The sequence below is a fragment of the Homalodisca vitripennis genome, chromosome 3 (genome assembly GCF_021130785.1).
Source record: "Homalodisca vitripennis isolate AUS2020 chromosome 3, UT_GWSS_2.1, whole genome shotgun sequence".
Taxonomy (NCBI): domain Eukaryota; kingdom Metazoa; phylum Arthropoda; class Insecta; order Hemiptera; family Cicadellidae; genus Homalodisca; species Homalodisca vitripennis.
In genome coordinates this window covers 115,378,509-115,395,269 of record NC_060209.1, presented here as the reverse complement: position 1 = coordinate 115,395,269, position 16,761 = coordinate 115,378,509, and the positions used below count along the sequence as shown (strand labels likewise).

The 16,761-nt window shown below is 33.7% G+C and overlaps 1 protein-coding gene across 2 annotated transcripts in view; it reads right to left on the bottom strand.

Annotated features, from left to right (window-relative positions):
* Positions 1 to 3,619: 3,619 nt before the first annotated feature.
* LOC124357356 overlaps positions 3,620 to 16,761 on the bottom strand; it is a 38,264-nt gene continuing 25,122 nt past the window's right edge. Inside the window, exons 3-7 of one of the 2 annotated variants that reach the window (XM_046809075.1) lie at positions 15,608 to 15,868; positions 14,491 to 14,772; positions 6,057 to 6,128; positions 5,164 to 5,253; positions 3,620 to 3,746 (exon numbers count right to left, since the gene is read on the bottom strand). In XM_046809075.1, coding sequence (XP_046665031.1) covers positions 3,687 to 3,746; positions 5,164 to 5,253; positions 6,057 to 6,128; positions 14,491 to 14,772; positions 15,608 to 15,868 — 765 coding nt within the window. In that variant the 3' untranslated portion in view covers positions 3,620 to 3,686. Of the gene's footprint in view, positions 3,747 to 5,163; positions 5,254 to 6,056; positions 6,129 to 14,479; positions 14,773 to 15,607; positions 15,869 to 16,761 lie in introns of those variants that run through there. The other variant, XR_006921937.1, reaches the window with a different exon arrangement.

Genomic DNA, 16,761 nt, shown 5'->3' with positions numbered 1-16,761 from the left:
TAGTGGCCATAGACATATTTCCCCTAATACATACAATCTTTCAGAAATTATTTTTAAGGAGTTTTAAATGCCACATAATTATACGTCATGTAACATTTCAGAGAAAACACAGGGTTTTTATTATTTTAATAATTTTGTACTAATCTTTTAATGTTTTACTGTGTAAGGGTCATTCAGTTGTGAGCTACATTCCGTTGCCTACTATTTAGTTCAACAATTTTCCTAAAACCGCATTAAAATTTCCCCCGATTTATATGTGTACGAGACGAACTTAGCCGAGACATTTATAAGACCATTTTTTGTACCAAGTTTTAAATGTTGTGTTCTTTTTGGGTGGGGACAGTTATTCTTCCACAAGTCGCGTTGTATATCATAATGGGGTTGGTTTTGGGATCTGGGGACCATGTCAGTGAACTTGTGTGGAAAAGAATTACAAGAGTATAATGCAATTTGGAGGAATCACAATAGTGCCTGCACTCTTTATTATATCGATACTCCAGTACACATATTCCACATGAAACCTAACGTAGGAGTAATTCCAAAACAAAAATGAATCTGTGACAATGAAAGTGTGTCCACAAAGTCATGGAGTATAGCTACTTTATTATTGGCCGCAGGTATATGAATCAGGTGTAACTTAAAACAGAAGTTTATAACATTTGTCAATTTTCATTAGTTTATTATTATTGTCATCTAGTAGTAATGTGTGGCTAACATTTCTTAAGTAAAGAGTCATGACAACTTTTCAAATAAAATTAAGTTCATATACGTAAAAAAGTAAATTAAATTAATAATATTTAGGAATTATATTTTCGGTGAAATCAAAATAAAGAAAGAAAATGAGAAAATAACGTGACAAAACAAAATGATGAAAAACAATTTATTCAAAAAGTGTAATATGAGTTACCTACTTTATGTTCTAGAGGGTAAAAAATTAAATATTAGAAGGCATTACATAATATGTCATTTATCTGAGATGAGTTTTAAACAGTGGACCTCATTAAATACTCGTAGTCGTGCATTTTATGAAGGACGGAGTAATCCAATGGAATGAAGTACTACTATATTCAATTGAAAATTTAGAAACATTTTATATTTATAGTTATGTAAACAGTCTACTCAGAAATACGGTTTGTAACTCATAATACATTAGGAAATGCTACTCTCACAATTTAAAAGGGATTAGTGAAATCCAGATATTTTCTTAACAACTTTATACTTATTCCACAAATTGTATACCTACTTATGACACATCTAATTATAGTAAATTTATAATGGCCCGGAATATGTGAAAGATTTAAAATAAGGTAGAATCGTCATCTACCCAATGTTAGCCTATCTCTCGAAGAGCGCTTCGGTGTCTCGTTATCACTAATGATTGTCGAAGTTATTTCATTCTGGGAAATCCGTTTGAAGTCATAACGCTGTTTGATTTAGTTTGTAATATTGCCACACGAGAAAAAAAACATTAGTTTTTACCAAGAAAAGGTTTATAAACTGTGAAAAGTTGAACTGGCTGACACTAATGGTTGCGGTAGCACCAGAGACCTACCAACCAAAATATATCAAAATTATAGAGTCTATATTTTCATTTTGAAAAACAAGTAATGTGAATGCGGTGGTAGTGAATTAACGAAGAAAAGGTTCAATATGTTTCTTATGAGTCAACGGTGGGTACTATAATGCTGGTTTCATCAATTTGTTGCAACATGATAGGGGTAAGCGTTATTTTTGTTTGTTTGAAGTTTGTTTATGAGGATGGAAGGATTGTGAAGAAAACACAATTTATATCCGGAATTTTCCATCGTACTGTGATACAAAAAGTCAGCAACACTACGTTTCAAGATCTACAATCTGATCTCTTCTTCAGGTAAATAACTAACCTAACACACAATTACAAACTAGGTTAAAATAAATAAATCATACCAGAGCGTTGTGACACGCCTAAGTCAGGAATCACAACCATTATGTTGTGTGTAAACTTCACCAACTCTAAACCATGCACTAAAAAAACACAACACTAATTTATAAGTCTGAACTATAAAATAAAGGGTCACAATATGTCTGCATTTGCCGACCAACCACATACGACTGACGAAAGGCCAATAGTAAATAGCAATCGTCAGAAACAATTTGGCAATAAAAAATGAGGGGAAAAGGAGTGAACCTTTATAATTATTGGTTAATGCCAGATGAACTTTTGAATGCCAGACAACTATACCGAGACTCCGCATTGGTTTATTGCAAATATCTAATCTGTTTGATACTTTGGTTTTCTTTTTAGTTCATTTTTCAGAATTGGCAACCAAAGCGGCGTAATCTCGACTGATGATTGACTGATTAGTTGGTCTGTCAGTTTAATGTATGTGTCCTCGATTAATTTCCTTTTAAAGAAATGGGGTTCCAGATGTATTATGTTGACTTTATCCCAATTCATATGATGGTCTTCGGACCAACAATGGTGTGCAATTTTTGACTTTTCTGTTATACCCTTTCTTGTATTTTCTTTTGTTCTTTATCCTTACGTTTAATAACATTTTTGTTTCCCCTATGTATTTCCTATTTCAACTACATCTTATAGTGTAAACACAGTTTTGGGGATCCTGTGTGCCATTTTTTAGTTTAGTTTTTACAAGACTTTGTCTAAGAGTATTGTGTGTTTTAAACGCGGATCTAATGTTGTACTTTCTACCTACTCTTCTAATTGCTTCGATAATCCCGGCACATAAGGGATTGACATAAAGGTAAATGTATCACTATTCTGTTTTTCTGACTCAGGAATGATTATTCTGGTTCGTTTGTACTTATGTATTACTAATTGGGGGGTATCCATTGCGTCTAAGATCCGATTCAACTTTCCGCATCATTAATAACTGGATGCATGTTTAGTCAAACAGAAATATACCTTGTAATGACAAAACAATTGGTAGACTGATAAAACGCCATTTATAATCTCAATCCTGTATAGTTAAATTTACATTGAACTACAATTTTAAGTCTAAATGCACGTAGAAACCTTCCTTGTGTTGAAAATGAATAAGCATTACAGTATTTAATATTCTTCTCGCAATTTTGTACATCTTAGTTAAGTTCCTGGACATGCCGGTTTTAGGGACAATGAACTCGCTGACGAACTGGCCACAAATGGCCTAAAGAAGCACTTTCATGGGGCTGAACCTGTTTGTGGTATAATCAAGGCAACTGATTACCAAGGCAAAGAAATGGTTCAGTACTGTCATCGGTTGCAGAGATTTTTTTTTGACAACCATTGGCAAGAAATTCATTAGAGCCACTAATGTCAAGTTCTCGAACTGCCTGGTAAAGCTAAACAAAGACCTTTTGACAGTAAATTCAGGAAATACTTCCACACCTAATGCCTCACTACTGAAAAGATCGTAGGTGTAGACTGTGTAACCAGTCGGAGGAGACTTCTAAAAACATTATTTACGATTGTGAGAGGCTTTAGGTTAAAAAGAACCCTGTTTGGAAAGTCATAGACAGGTGATGAATTCTCGACGCCATCACTGAGCTAAAACTCTTGGATCTTGTTGAATATTACAGATGTAGGCAAGCTTTACTAGCGGATCTTGAGGTGCACAGTAATCTTAGATAGAAGCTTTAAGAACTAAGATTCCTTTATTCTTCTTTTTAATCTAATGTAATATAATTTAATATTCTTAGTGATATTACACAAAGACCTTGAATTGAATGAGAACCACGAGAATAGTGATTGTACTCTCCATAATCTGCAACAGTCACAGACTACAGTTACATCGCATTATTCTGAAAGGTTTCTAAAAATAAAAAACTTTAAGTCTAAGAAGACAACATACATAGATATCCTTGTCTTTCACAAACCCAAAGCTAGTGAGTTAAACAATTTAATGTATTTTAAATTCGAGTTAAAAATAATCCCAAGTTAAATGTGATTTGGAATGTAAAAGCAGATAATATATAGAATATGGTATAATTTAGAAATTGTATAAAAATTATAATAATCGACCATACTTCAAATTATAGCTGTAAATATTGCGTCTGTTGTCTAATAAATATGCCAGTTAAAAAATCTACATTTTCAATAAGTTGAAGTTTTCTATGAAGTGGAAAATAAAATTTTGTTTTCAATATTCATAGTTTATTGCAGTTACAGCTGTGCGAATTCTGTTACAGAATCTTCAACACTTTTCTAATTATCCTGTAAAATCTGTATTAAGAGTCATTATTAAGTTAAATCTAGTTTGATGATAATTCCACGAGAAATTTAAGGATTTATCGCAGAGTTTAGATACATCTTGTAATGAGGCCCATAAAAACGGATGAAAGTAACTTACGACATTTTGACATTATGTATAAAAAGACCACTGAAGGAAACAACGCAGTCTCTTTAAGTAAGGTTTGATCTAATTTTTAAATTATATTTAATTAAAATATTTCATTTACTTAAGCCATAAAACCATTTAAGAACATGTCACTCAATGTATTGTGTAACATGCAATGTGCAATGTGTGTAGGTGTCCATGCAGTATTCATACAGTAAAAAATGATAATGTTTTTGGGCCCATTTTTTACAAAATTGGGAATTAGTCTTACTTAAATTCCTTAAAGAATTATCAATAATTTTTCCTAATTTCGTTGTCTTTGGAGAAGTTACCTTATATTCTGGCTAAAATGTAAAAATACTAATCAAAGAAAACCCCGATTGCGCCACCTATCACATTTAACCAAGATCAAATTTTACAACACTAACTCTATTTGCAATATGATATTTGATCTAATAAAAGACTTAAAAATAAAACTAAAGAGCTAAAGTAATTTTTGTACTTCATACATTGAAATAACCAAGTGTATATTTTGCTTACTATTTTATACAAATTTTGAATTATGTTTTAATTCTATAATTTATATTTAACATCAACATAGATACTATTGTAAGACAACTGTGAATTGAACATTGTTACAAATGGAATGTTCAGTTTTACTAAAAGTGGAGTTACAGTATAGTGTGCAATATGAATACACATTTAAAAACAATTAATTATTTCGTGAAAGCTGGTGAACATCGTTCACGTCATTTATCCAAAATAAATCTGCTCGGACCGAGATTTTATCTAAAACTTATTATTTGAAGTATAAAAGGTTTTTCAGTAACAAGAGTCTACTTACAGTTACTAACAAGGGGCGTTTAAAATCTATCATTCCCTTGAGCAAGAACCGGTTGCTGGAGGTTTCTATTGCCAGAAGTAGAAGCTCTACCTGAAAGTCAACAATGAAGAACTATTGTTGACATGTTAACAATATATGCAACATGTTAAATAAATGACAGTTATTCACATGAAATATATAATATTTAATCAGATTTGTGTGAGTATAGAAGTGCTGTAGAGAAGTGAGTTCCAACTTAGTGATACATTTTTGTGTAACAATATATGCAACATGTTAAATACATGACAGTTATTCACATGAAATATATAATATTTAATCACATTATTTGTGTGAGTATAGAAGTGCTGTAGAGAAGTGAGTTCCAACTTAGTAATATGTTTTTGTGTAAGACATGTATCTAGTTTTAATTAACCAAAACATGGAAAAGTTTGAAAAGATTCGATATTTAGTAGTTTTTACACTTGTGTGCTGTCATGATTATATGATAATATATTTATAGATCAAAAGAATTACTAACGTTATTTATCGCTATCAAACGACAGACAATAGATACCACATTAATCAGAAGCTAAGTTTCATATTCCATTATCTCAGAATGATAAGATTTAAAGTACGTATAAAACAATATTAACAGGCGTATTGGTTCTGTCCCGCATCGCGCGAAACTGTAGGGTGGCAACAAGGTTGGTCTCCAACAACTGACTTTACCAACAAACAATACATGCTCAGTGGACTGATTACGTCACTAGTGGAATCCTTTCATTATTTATAGAAAGCATGAATTAAAAAAAACGTCACTGGAGTGGACCATAAAGAGTGTTCCCAAGTGTATTACAAACTGTATTTCAATTGTAGTACTAAAATTATTATATTACCCCTAGTAAACACATTACCTCATTCAGTTGCTCATCCGAGAACTTCTGAAAGCGGCATGATAATATTCCTAGTGCGAATCCACGTCCAACCTGTAAATATAAATCGTATGAGTTAAAAATGTTGCTAGTTATAGCTGTTCATGTACAACAATAATTTATGTGTAACAGTAAATATGCTACCTGTTGTGTCTGGAACAAAGTAGTTGTGACAATAAAATCATTTCACTAAAGTTACGACAGTTAGGTGCTATGAGAGACACCCTGTATTTATACAGGGTGTTTGAAAAGTATGGGTATGGCTTAATATTTTAAAAACCATAGGAGATAACATCTATAAACTTTGCACAGTGTTATATGGCTATGTAAACTATTTTTCCTTGCTATTACCATGACATTGCCAACCATGGGGGGACGGCCCACAGAGGAAAACATGGAAATCTTAAATTGAAGCATGGGTCGAGTGATACCTCATTTGAAAGAGCTCACTTAGTAGAGTTGAATTCCGCAAACCGCATCTCAAAAGGTTTATCCAATCAGAAATGGGGGGTTGTTTTAGGTACACATTGTGAAGTACACTATGCGCTGCCATTTCTGACTGGATCGTCGTATTCTGATGCGGTTGGCGGCGTTTCACTCTACTAACCAATGTGTCTGCACTGAATTTTTTTAATTAGCAAATTATGTCGTAAATTTATAACACAATAAATAAAACACAATAAATACCGATGTTTTTAGTTTTATTTATTGTGTTATAAATTTATGACATAATTTGCTAATTAAAAAAAGTCAGTGCAAACACATTGGTTAGTAGAGTGAAACGCCGCCAACCGCATCAGAATACGACGATCCAGTCAGAAATGGCAGCGCATAATGTACTTCACAATGTGTACCTAAAACAACCCCCCATTTCTGATTGGATAAACCTTTTGAGATGCGGTTTGCGGAATTCAACTCTACTAAGTGAGCTCTTTCAAATGAGGTATCACTCGACCCATGCTTCAATTTAAGATTTCCATGTTTTCCTCTGTGGGCCGTTCCCCCATGGTTGGTATGTCATGGTAATACCAAGAAAAAATAGTTTACATAGCCATATGACACTGTGCAAAGTTTATAGATGTTATCTCCTATGGTTTTTAAAATATTAAGCCGTACCCATACTTTTCAAACACCCTGTATATATTTAAATATATATATATATATATATATATATATATATATATATATATATATATATATATTACAGCTTAATCAACCCTCAACTTCTAACTTGGGAAAGATAAACTTTATAATAAGTCTAAATCAGACGTGTTCAGGTATAGAGAGTCGGATTTCCGGAAAATAAATTTCTCCCATTCGCCTCGTGGATGAAGCCTATCAAAAGTCATTCAAACATGTGATAAGCGTCGTCCATTGTTTGGAGTGTTGAGCGTGTGTAGATGATAAGTTGAGTAGTGTGTGCGGGGAGAAAGTTTCACTATCTCTCTACCGCGTCGTATGCAACCGTTTACTGTGATACAATGATACAAATATTGTAACTTCAAACACTTTGGTAATGGTTGTTATGTATATTGTAATAGAATTATTTTCTGTGTAAATAAAAAGTACAATGACGTTCGTGACCTGCGATAATATACCATTCGTTCAGTCTTTGTACTAATTATGTGCTGTCTATACAGTGGAAGGTGCTAAAATGGAAAATTTGTATAACAATTTGGTAGGTCAATTCAATTAGATTGAATTAGTTTCGATTAGAATTTCATAATTCCGGTCGGGTTTTGGAACTCGAAAAGAGAAGTTCAGTCGTTCTTGTGACCAACAGTGATATTTGTGGGCTTGTGCCACTTTCACCGACCGGAATTTTGTTAAGTTAAATATTGAGGTTTCGTTGTACGTTACAGAAGCAAAAGCATAAGTAGCAAAAAATTAAAGCACTTTTTATTAATACGTTGTTTATTAAGAAAATAATACAATTAAATGTCTATAATTGAAAGAAGAAAACAAACGATAGAATCTTAAAGAGTACATAAGGCATTTGGATTTAAAAATAAAATTGGTGAAGAGAAAAAAGGTTTATTGCCATATTAGTGATAGATTTCAATAGAAACCACCTGTCCGATTAATTAATTTCACCATTTATTCCAGAGGCTAGTTGTGCAAAGAGGAAATAAATTGTGAAGCGACTCACTATTCTGTCAAAACATAGAAACTGAGGATACATTGATACACTTCAATATTTAACTTGTAATATTGTATAAATAATTTGTGTAAATGGTTTATGATTTGTTAAAAAACTTTATTGAGATAAGTTTGCACAAGAAATACACCATACGATATATATACATATATATGTATATATATCATAGCAGTTACGGGTTATATACTAGCAGTTACCCGCGGCTTCTAAACAGGATACTATATTCACGTATGATTTTTCTATGACATTTAAAACGCTCCCGAGATAACTGACAGTCACTCAAAGCTATTCCAATCTCCTGATCCATTTTAGATTTAAGTTTTAGAAAAATATTGTTTTTGGACCCTAAGTCGTAGAGTGAATCAGTTTTTATTCGAATTTCCATCCAAAATTCCATGATAATTTATTAAATTGCTCCGACGATTTGACTAACAATTGGACTATTTTAGGCCAGTGTAGAGGAATCCTTAAACCGAAGACAATTGCAATTAATGATAAAATGCATAGTAATGGTGATATAGTGCATTATGATATACAGCATTCTGTGCAGTTTAGGAATGGAAATTAAGCTTATTAAGCTTTTATATATATATATATATATATATATATATATATATATATATATATATCTATATATATAAAAATGAATGTTTGTATGTTTGTCCTTTATGGAATCGTGAACTATTGGACCGATCATGATGAAAATTTGTACGTATATGTATTTTTCCACGGAGAAGGTTTATAAGCTATGCCCATCCCCTTTCCCGATTCAGGATTCCGCCCCACTGGTTACAGAAATACCCATAAGAAATGCATTGCAGCAAACATATGTTAACGTCTTTTCAAATTTTTAATCAGCTGTCCTTTGTAAACATATATTACACTTATAGTTTTAAAGCCATAGAGTAAGCTTAAGAGAAACGACAAATTTTGTTTAAACTGTTTCTGCAATCACTGTTAAACATAGACTTTACTATCCAGATAATACAATTCAAATTTGACGTAAAAATTCACCTTTAACTGCAATATTTATTTAATATAAACCATGCTCATTTGCTTGATCAAAGAAGAGCAATGCAGATATCATAATTATTACTATCTTACGTTGGCTACAAATATAAAGAATGTTATAAAATCAACCTTAGTTGTTTTTTTTTGGACAGAAGTATGGTTCTCAAAACTCCGTGTGTACATGAACCGCTAACTGCAGAACGGCATCAAGTCCAAATTAACCAACTTTTCAGGAGCGACAAAAAACCTTATAAATCCATATGTACATACATATATTTAAATATTTATTTTTTATTCTATATGACTGACCTTTTAAAGATCATATTTTGAAATTGAGTCAATCAAATATTTTTAAAGAGCTGATTATTAATTTTTTTTTACATAGGACATGGTTTCCTTTCTGCGGTAAAACTATTTTACAATTTTTACAAATCATGGGGAAAAATCATTATACAAATCATTTTGTTAGATACATTTATTTTAATGATAAAAAATATCTTATATCTAGGAACACGTTGTATAACAAAGAAAATATTTTTACACTACAATATTTAAGTCATCGTCAGCGGTTGATGTGGTAGGCCATGACAGGATTTGGTCCCAAAAGTCAAATTTTTCTTCTGGAATGTATTTTTTTGTTTTTTTCCAGATCTTCCATTTTTTAATGTTGATCGAAGTACCGTAGCATAGGCTTTTTTTGTTGGAGCCCTGATCGGCATCTCTGCATTCCTCAATCTGAAGGAATCCGTTGCCAAGCCGGTAATGTTCATGTCACACTGCACCCGTGTGAGGCGTCTCAGATGAAAAAGACATTACCCTGTATTTTGATATTGAAAATGTTATTTTTTGTCTTTTCGGTACATCTCTACCATAGGAATCGTCACTTAAGCTGGTCTTTTTGTAAAACTCTGGCCACCATGGCAGTGAAGTCAATAAAATCGTCAAAGTTCATTTTGATGACAGAGAATTTACCAGCGATTTTCGATGAACCAAGAATAAGAGCTTCGACTTCAGCTAAATCATAGTATCTTTCTTCTCTTCCCAATTTTCTTCTTACTATCCCAAAATCTCTATCATTCGGCATAAACGAGTGGCCTCCGGACTGGAAACACTAGTTTTACTTCATCAAACCGTTTTATTTCACATAAATACATCATCATTCTTACCAGGGTGTGGTTTTTGTTCTGTCCTGAACAGTTTGGTCCCCAAACAAATAAAGTTTTTTTACATCATTATCAATTTTGTGTTTGATGTACCAGTCCAATATTGTACAAAACTTCGTTAGCTCCCTTACCTCCATTACCCTCGTGATAGATAACAGTTGTACATTCACCTGTTGAAAGATTATGCACACCAAAGACGTTAACAGTGAGCTGCCGGAAGTAATAGGTGTCTTGTACAGGAATGCAAGGTAGAGATACGTTAGCCATAAAATCAATACAGATCCCAACACTAGTCAACTCATTTTTGCACTTTTCCGTTGTTTCTTGCAACGAGGCATAAAATTTTTTAGCTCTACGTTTGTGTACCATTAACTCGGCGACAGCTACTCGCTTGGCATTCTCGTTTAAAAAAGGACTTTTTATTTCAAGGTTAGTTCCTCGCAAGTTACACAAGCATCTTTAACTGGTCGGTCAAAACCAATGTCAGGGTAGTTTTTCATTAAAATAAGTCCAAAAGAACTTGTATGAGAGCCTTTTTTTCACTTCCCAAAGTTGTTGTAAGAAAGTTTTGGTTTTTTTTTATGAACATATCATACATAATTTTCAAATTCAAGTTTGCTGAGAAGTACTGTTTATCTTTGCCTGTATAGTGATGGGTTTTTGTTGGGAATGATTCAACATGGGCCCTTAATCGAGTCAGGACAGACCCGGGTATTGCATTTCCTGAAACGTTCTTTCCTCTGTTGTCAGTTGGGATTTCATTTACTTTGCAACAAATGAGATAAACGGTAACACTGTTTAGGAGTGTATCCATAAGTTGTCATAAATCCATTTTTACATACCTTGGTGCGTTTGCCATTGTGTAGAATGGAATAGCTTACACTAAAAGCTTTCGGCTTTTCAGATGATGACCCAGGCCTGGATCTTTCTCTTTCAACAGGACTAACTTCCATTAGAGATTGGATGAAAATGTCCTGTTCTACTTTGGTTGTCATATTATGTAGTTTTGAAAATATTTCTATCATATCTCCCTCCGAAAAGCTTTTGAAGGCAGTTGGACTTGCAGCTGAAAACAATAACAGGCTTAATAACAAGAGTATAATATTATGATGAATGTGTCAAAAATATAATAGGCCTAGGCCTACCATATTTTGAGGTTATGTTACCGTCGGGCCAATTTGATGTAATGATTAGGTTTATCGTTCAAGACCACTAGGCTAATTTTAAAATAAAACTAGAAGTGAAGAGATGTATCAACCAAACACTTGTATGCAAAAAATAAACTATTGAACAAAACTATATTTACCTGCAAACATTGGAGCCTGGATTTTTTTGCAGGTACAGTTTTATGCCTTTCCAGTTTACATGCTCTTTGCCCTCTACCTTAGACTTTTTAATCACATTTCTTCTGTACTTTTCTTCATTCTTTACAACCCTTCCTTCTTTTATTCGACTGTCCTTCTTCTTCTGAACTACTCATTTTATTTCAATGATGAGGCATTAAGTAATCATGTGAGACCGCACTAAATAATGTTATGAATAAACAAAGCACTATGATCGTTGTTTGACGCGACTCAGCTGACTGAACGTTTAGTTATCGCGTCTGCCACGCGAGCGCTGACAGCCAGCTGGTTACTGCAGAAGGGGAACAAGTCCAGGACTAGTTTTCCCTTTCTGCAGTAAATAGGTTATTCGAGACGTCGCCATTGCAATAGCAATGCGCGGACATGTTTCCTTTCTGCTGTAAACGACGAGTCTTAAACCTAACAACAACTTTGAAGGAAAAAACGGAAAACCCGTTAATTTGGACTTGATGCCTTTTCTGCAGTTAGCGGTTCACATATTCTCTCGATCGAGACAACAAAGCAAGCTCAATCGTGGCATCGGAGATATAACTAATTTAATCTAAAATTTATTATAGTAAAAAAAAAATTTACTAAGTAATATAAGGACTTCGGTTCTTAAGATTGCGTGCGAAGCCGTGGGGTAACAGCTAGATAGAGGCAGGAATATGGTACATACCTTCATAATACGCCCAAGAGGCTCACGATGGAACGACTATCAATTATCTCAGCAATGTTTAGAATGTGATAGAAAAAGAATAAGTGAATATAGTGTACTGTTTTCAACGGGAAATTGCGTGCGAAGCCGCGGGCAACTTTTGCAAAAAATTATTGAAATGCGCAGCAAAGCGCGCCGGGCCCGCTAGTATATATAAATATATTATGTTGGTATCCATGTTACTTTTATGCTTACTCTATGCTTTCAAGACTATAAATAGCAATATTTTTCAAATTGTACTTAAATTAATTTAACATATGATTGTGTTGTAATATTATAATGTTTACATAGAACAGTTGATTACTTTATGACAGGCACTTTAATAAATAAAATGTATTTGCTGCAATGCATTTCTTATGGAAATTTTCACAACTTGATCACTAGCCCTGATGTCGTAGAGAAAAGTCATTCCTTCTTCGTTGATACATAATTCAGGACACTTCCTTTACATAGATAAGTCTCGATAAACTAATTTGGTTATAAAAAATCAAGTTCCGTCTCCTTAATTAAATTCACTTTCTTATTTCCAATACCATTGCAGAGTTTGCCTTCTGCTCCGATCAAGAAAATATATAACAACGGAAAGTAACTTCGGTCATAAAGCCTCTTCTTTCGGCTCTGTTTAATTTAATTTCGATCAAAAATTGTTTAAGTGACAGTTATAGTTTGCCTCTTTGTCCTGATGAAGAAAATATATAACTTGGTACTACGTAAACGTTCTGCGGTCAAAAAGAGTCAGGTCAGTCTGAATAAATTTACTTCCGGTCTAATTTATTTACTTGATCTATAAAATGTATACATATCATATGTTGGTTTTCAAGATCTCATTGGGTCAAAAAGCGTTTACTATCAGCACTTGTAATCTACCTCCGGTCTAAAACATTTCAAGTGTTATTTATAGTTACATTTTTTTACCAAAGACGAAAGTATATCGTACAACCAAAAAATTTCTGCGGTCAATACGAGCCTGTTCCGGTCGTTAAAATTCACTCCCGGTCTAATTTATTTACGGTTCCACAATTGAACTATGCAGTTCCACTTACAAATAAAATGATTACATATGTTGGTTTTGGAATCCAACTTAGAAATATCTAGTGCTGAAGTGATTTTGATGTTTTCACTGATCAAGAAATATGTATAAGGGCCTATGCTTCTGGTATAAGGGGAAGAATATGTTAACATTTGCTTTTCTTTAACTACAGTAAAAAAATGCCATACACAATGTCAAGGGAGCTAACCAGATTCTATTAACTCATGTGCTTTTCATGTGCGATTATATCCGTTGAATTAGATGCTTTATTAATCATTGGTGCAATTTGAATTGAGAAGTAGAAAATAATAGTCTTAAAATTAGATAGTATTTTTGCTATCTGCATTACACTACTGATCAAGCACTTTACAATAATTTCATATTTTTTCAAATTTAAATATAAACAGATGTCTCTGCCTATTTGATGACCTTGAGCTGAAAGTGTCAAGAGCTGTTAAGTATCAGTTCATATTTGTTTGTCACTGCGAATCGGTCCAGTCGTTTAGGAGGAGTTCAGTGACATACAAATGCACACAAGAAATATATATATATATATATATATATATATATATATATATATATATATTAGGAAAGATAGTTAAACAATTTGTAACCTATATTCTGTAGTTCAGTTTTAATAATTAGTGATGTGTTTAGTTTTGTATTAAAAGCATGTTTTAGAGTTAGTGAGCTTGACACACAACATGGTGGTTGTATTTCCTGTCTTAAGCGTGTCACAACGTTCTGGCATGATTTGTTTATTTTAACCTAATTTGTATATATGTGTTAGGTTAGTTGTGTACCCAAAGAAGAGATCAGATTGGAGATCTCAAAACGTAGCGTTAAGGATTATTTGTATTATTGAACTATGGCAAATTTCCTTCACAACCCTTCCATCGTCAAAAACAAACTTCAAACAAAGAGTCTTAAGATAATCGCTGATTTCTGACCAATTGTTCGGTAGTGTAACAACAGACAATACCGTGACTGAACCTTGTAGTCAGCAACGTGGGTTGTGTTGTGGAGCAGGAGTGTGTGTAACCCAGAGTGAACAGCCGTCATAAACGCACTAGAAGACTGGAGGATGGGCTGGTTACTGTGGATACAGATGGCCCAATTGTAGAGGCTCAGCACGAACGAGAAGACCATGATGGTCTCCCAGGCTCGCATGGTGTCTCCCATGCCCTCTGACAGCGCCGTGCTGAACGAGTGCAGCTCCAACCATAATGCACGATGACTCCTCAGCTTCTGTGTGCTGGCAATATTCTCCATCGCCTCAACATCGCCAGTTAGAGCGAATTAAAAAACATATATATAGCATTAAAAAAATGAAATATATTAAGCTATTTCAATAAATTATGGGCACATTCTGAAACGAAACAATATTGATCGATAACCAAATATACCTCCATCCCTTACTTAACCTCTTTTCAAAATATTCAATGTGCATTGTTACCGTTCTTAAATCACACATATCTTTCTCAATCATACGAGTATATAATAATTATATAGGGTCAAGGCTGGCGATGGACCAATCTCTTCCGCAATCGGCTGGTCCCTCGTTTATAACATACTTCCGGCGGATATCACCTTGATTTAGGAGGAAGTTGAGTTTAAGACTACTACTTCAGAGGTGTAAGAGTCTAAGGGAGTGTTAATTGCTGACACAATTAATATTAAATTAAAAAAGCTTTAATATTAAATTTAAGACTTCACACATTATCATACTTCAACAGTATTAATAATATAATTTTTATATAATGAATGAAGACCTTAAATAATACAAATAAATTTACGACAATACATATTGTAGCCTAGTTTGTTTTTATCCTTTACGGGGAAATGGGACGTTTGCTTTGTACTGTATGTAACATTCCGAAAAGGACGTTTTTATTAGTAAAGTAATAAATTGCACAAGGATGGAAGTCAAAAGGATGTACAAAATAATAGCGTTGTTACACTGTTGTTGTATTGTAAAATATGTAAAGAGATGATTGTAACCATCAAATTAAATAAGCCTATTTATAAAAATTTAGTACCTACATGAATTTGTTTTGTTACTTATTTCAAAAAATAGTTCAATAAGAATAATAAAAACATAATGACTCACCATTAATACACTATCTTTCAGGTGATTTGCAGCTATGGATACATATTGCGTAGACACGACCCAGAACCAAGACACCATATTTAGGTATCCGATAACCAACATGAATGTTATAACAACAATCGTATCAACATGTCCTGATAAGACAGACGGTAACAGACAGAGTATTACTGCAGATGTCATGGAGATGAGAATACATCCTGACACCGGGTAGTCCAAAATGACAGACGTTACTGGTTCGCGCGTCACATACAGCAAAGCCACCTGGAAATATACAAGTATTAACCTCTAAATGATTACTATTCGCTGTAAACGAGGACACCGGGTAGTCCAGAATCACAGACGTTACTGGTTCGCGCGTCACATACAGCAAAGCCACCTGGAAATATACAAGTATTAACCTCTAAATGATTACTATTCGCTGTAAACGAGGACACCGGGTAGTCCAGAATCACAGACGTTACTGGTTCGCGCGTCACATACAGCAAAGCCACCTGGAAATATACAAGTATTAACCTCTAAATGATTACTATTCGCTGTAAACGAGGACACCGGGTAGTCCAGAATCACAGACGTTACTGGTTCGCGCGCCACATACAGCAAAGCCACCTGGAAATATACAAGTATTAACATCTAAATAATTACTATTCGCTGTAAACTAGGACACCGGGTAGTCCAGAATCACAGACGTTACTGGTTCGCGCGCCACATACAGTAAAGCCACCTGAAAATATACAAGTATTAATCTCCAAATAATTACTATTCGCTGTAAACGAGGACACCGAATAGTTTAGGACTATAAACGTTAGTGGTTTGTGCACCACACATACCGCAGCCACCTGGAAATATACTAGTATTATACTTTAATTAACTACTATTATCTGTATACATAGATTAGATAACGGTTGGGTATTTCCATATTATTGATGTTACTTGTTTGTGCACCATATACAGCAATGCTACCTGGAATTATACTAGTATCAATATGTAATGAATTATTTAGGCCTACAGTATTTGTAAACCTGTACAACGTGTAGTGGCAATGTATCTCCAGTGTGCCCGGAATTTATACCAGTAGAGGGTGCCGTTACTCAACCTACTGGTAAAATATATACTTTACCTGAGGTATCAATACTAACATTAAATTCATACGTAAA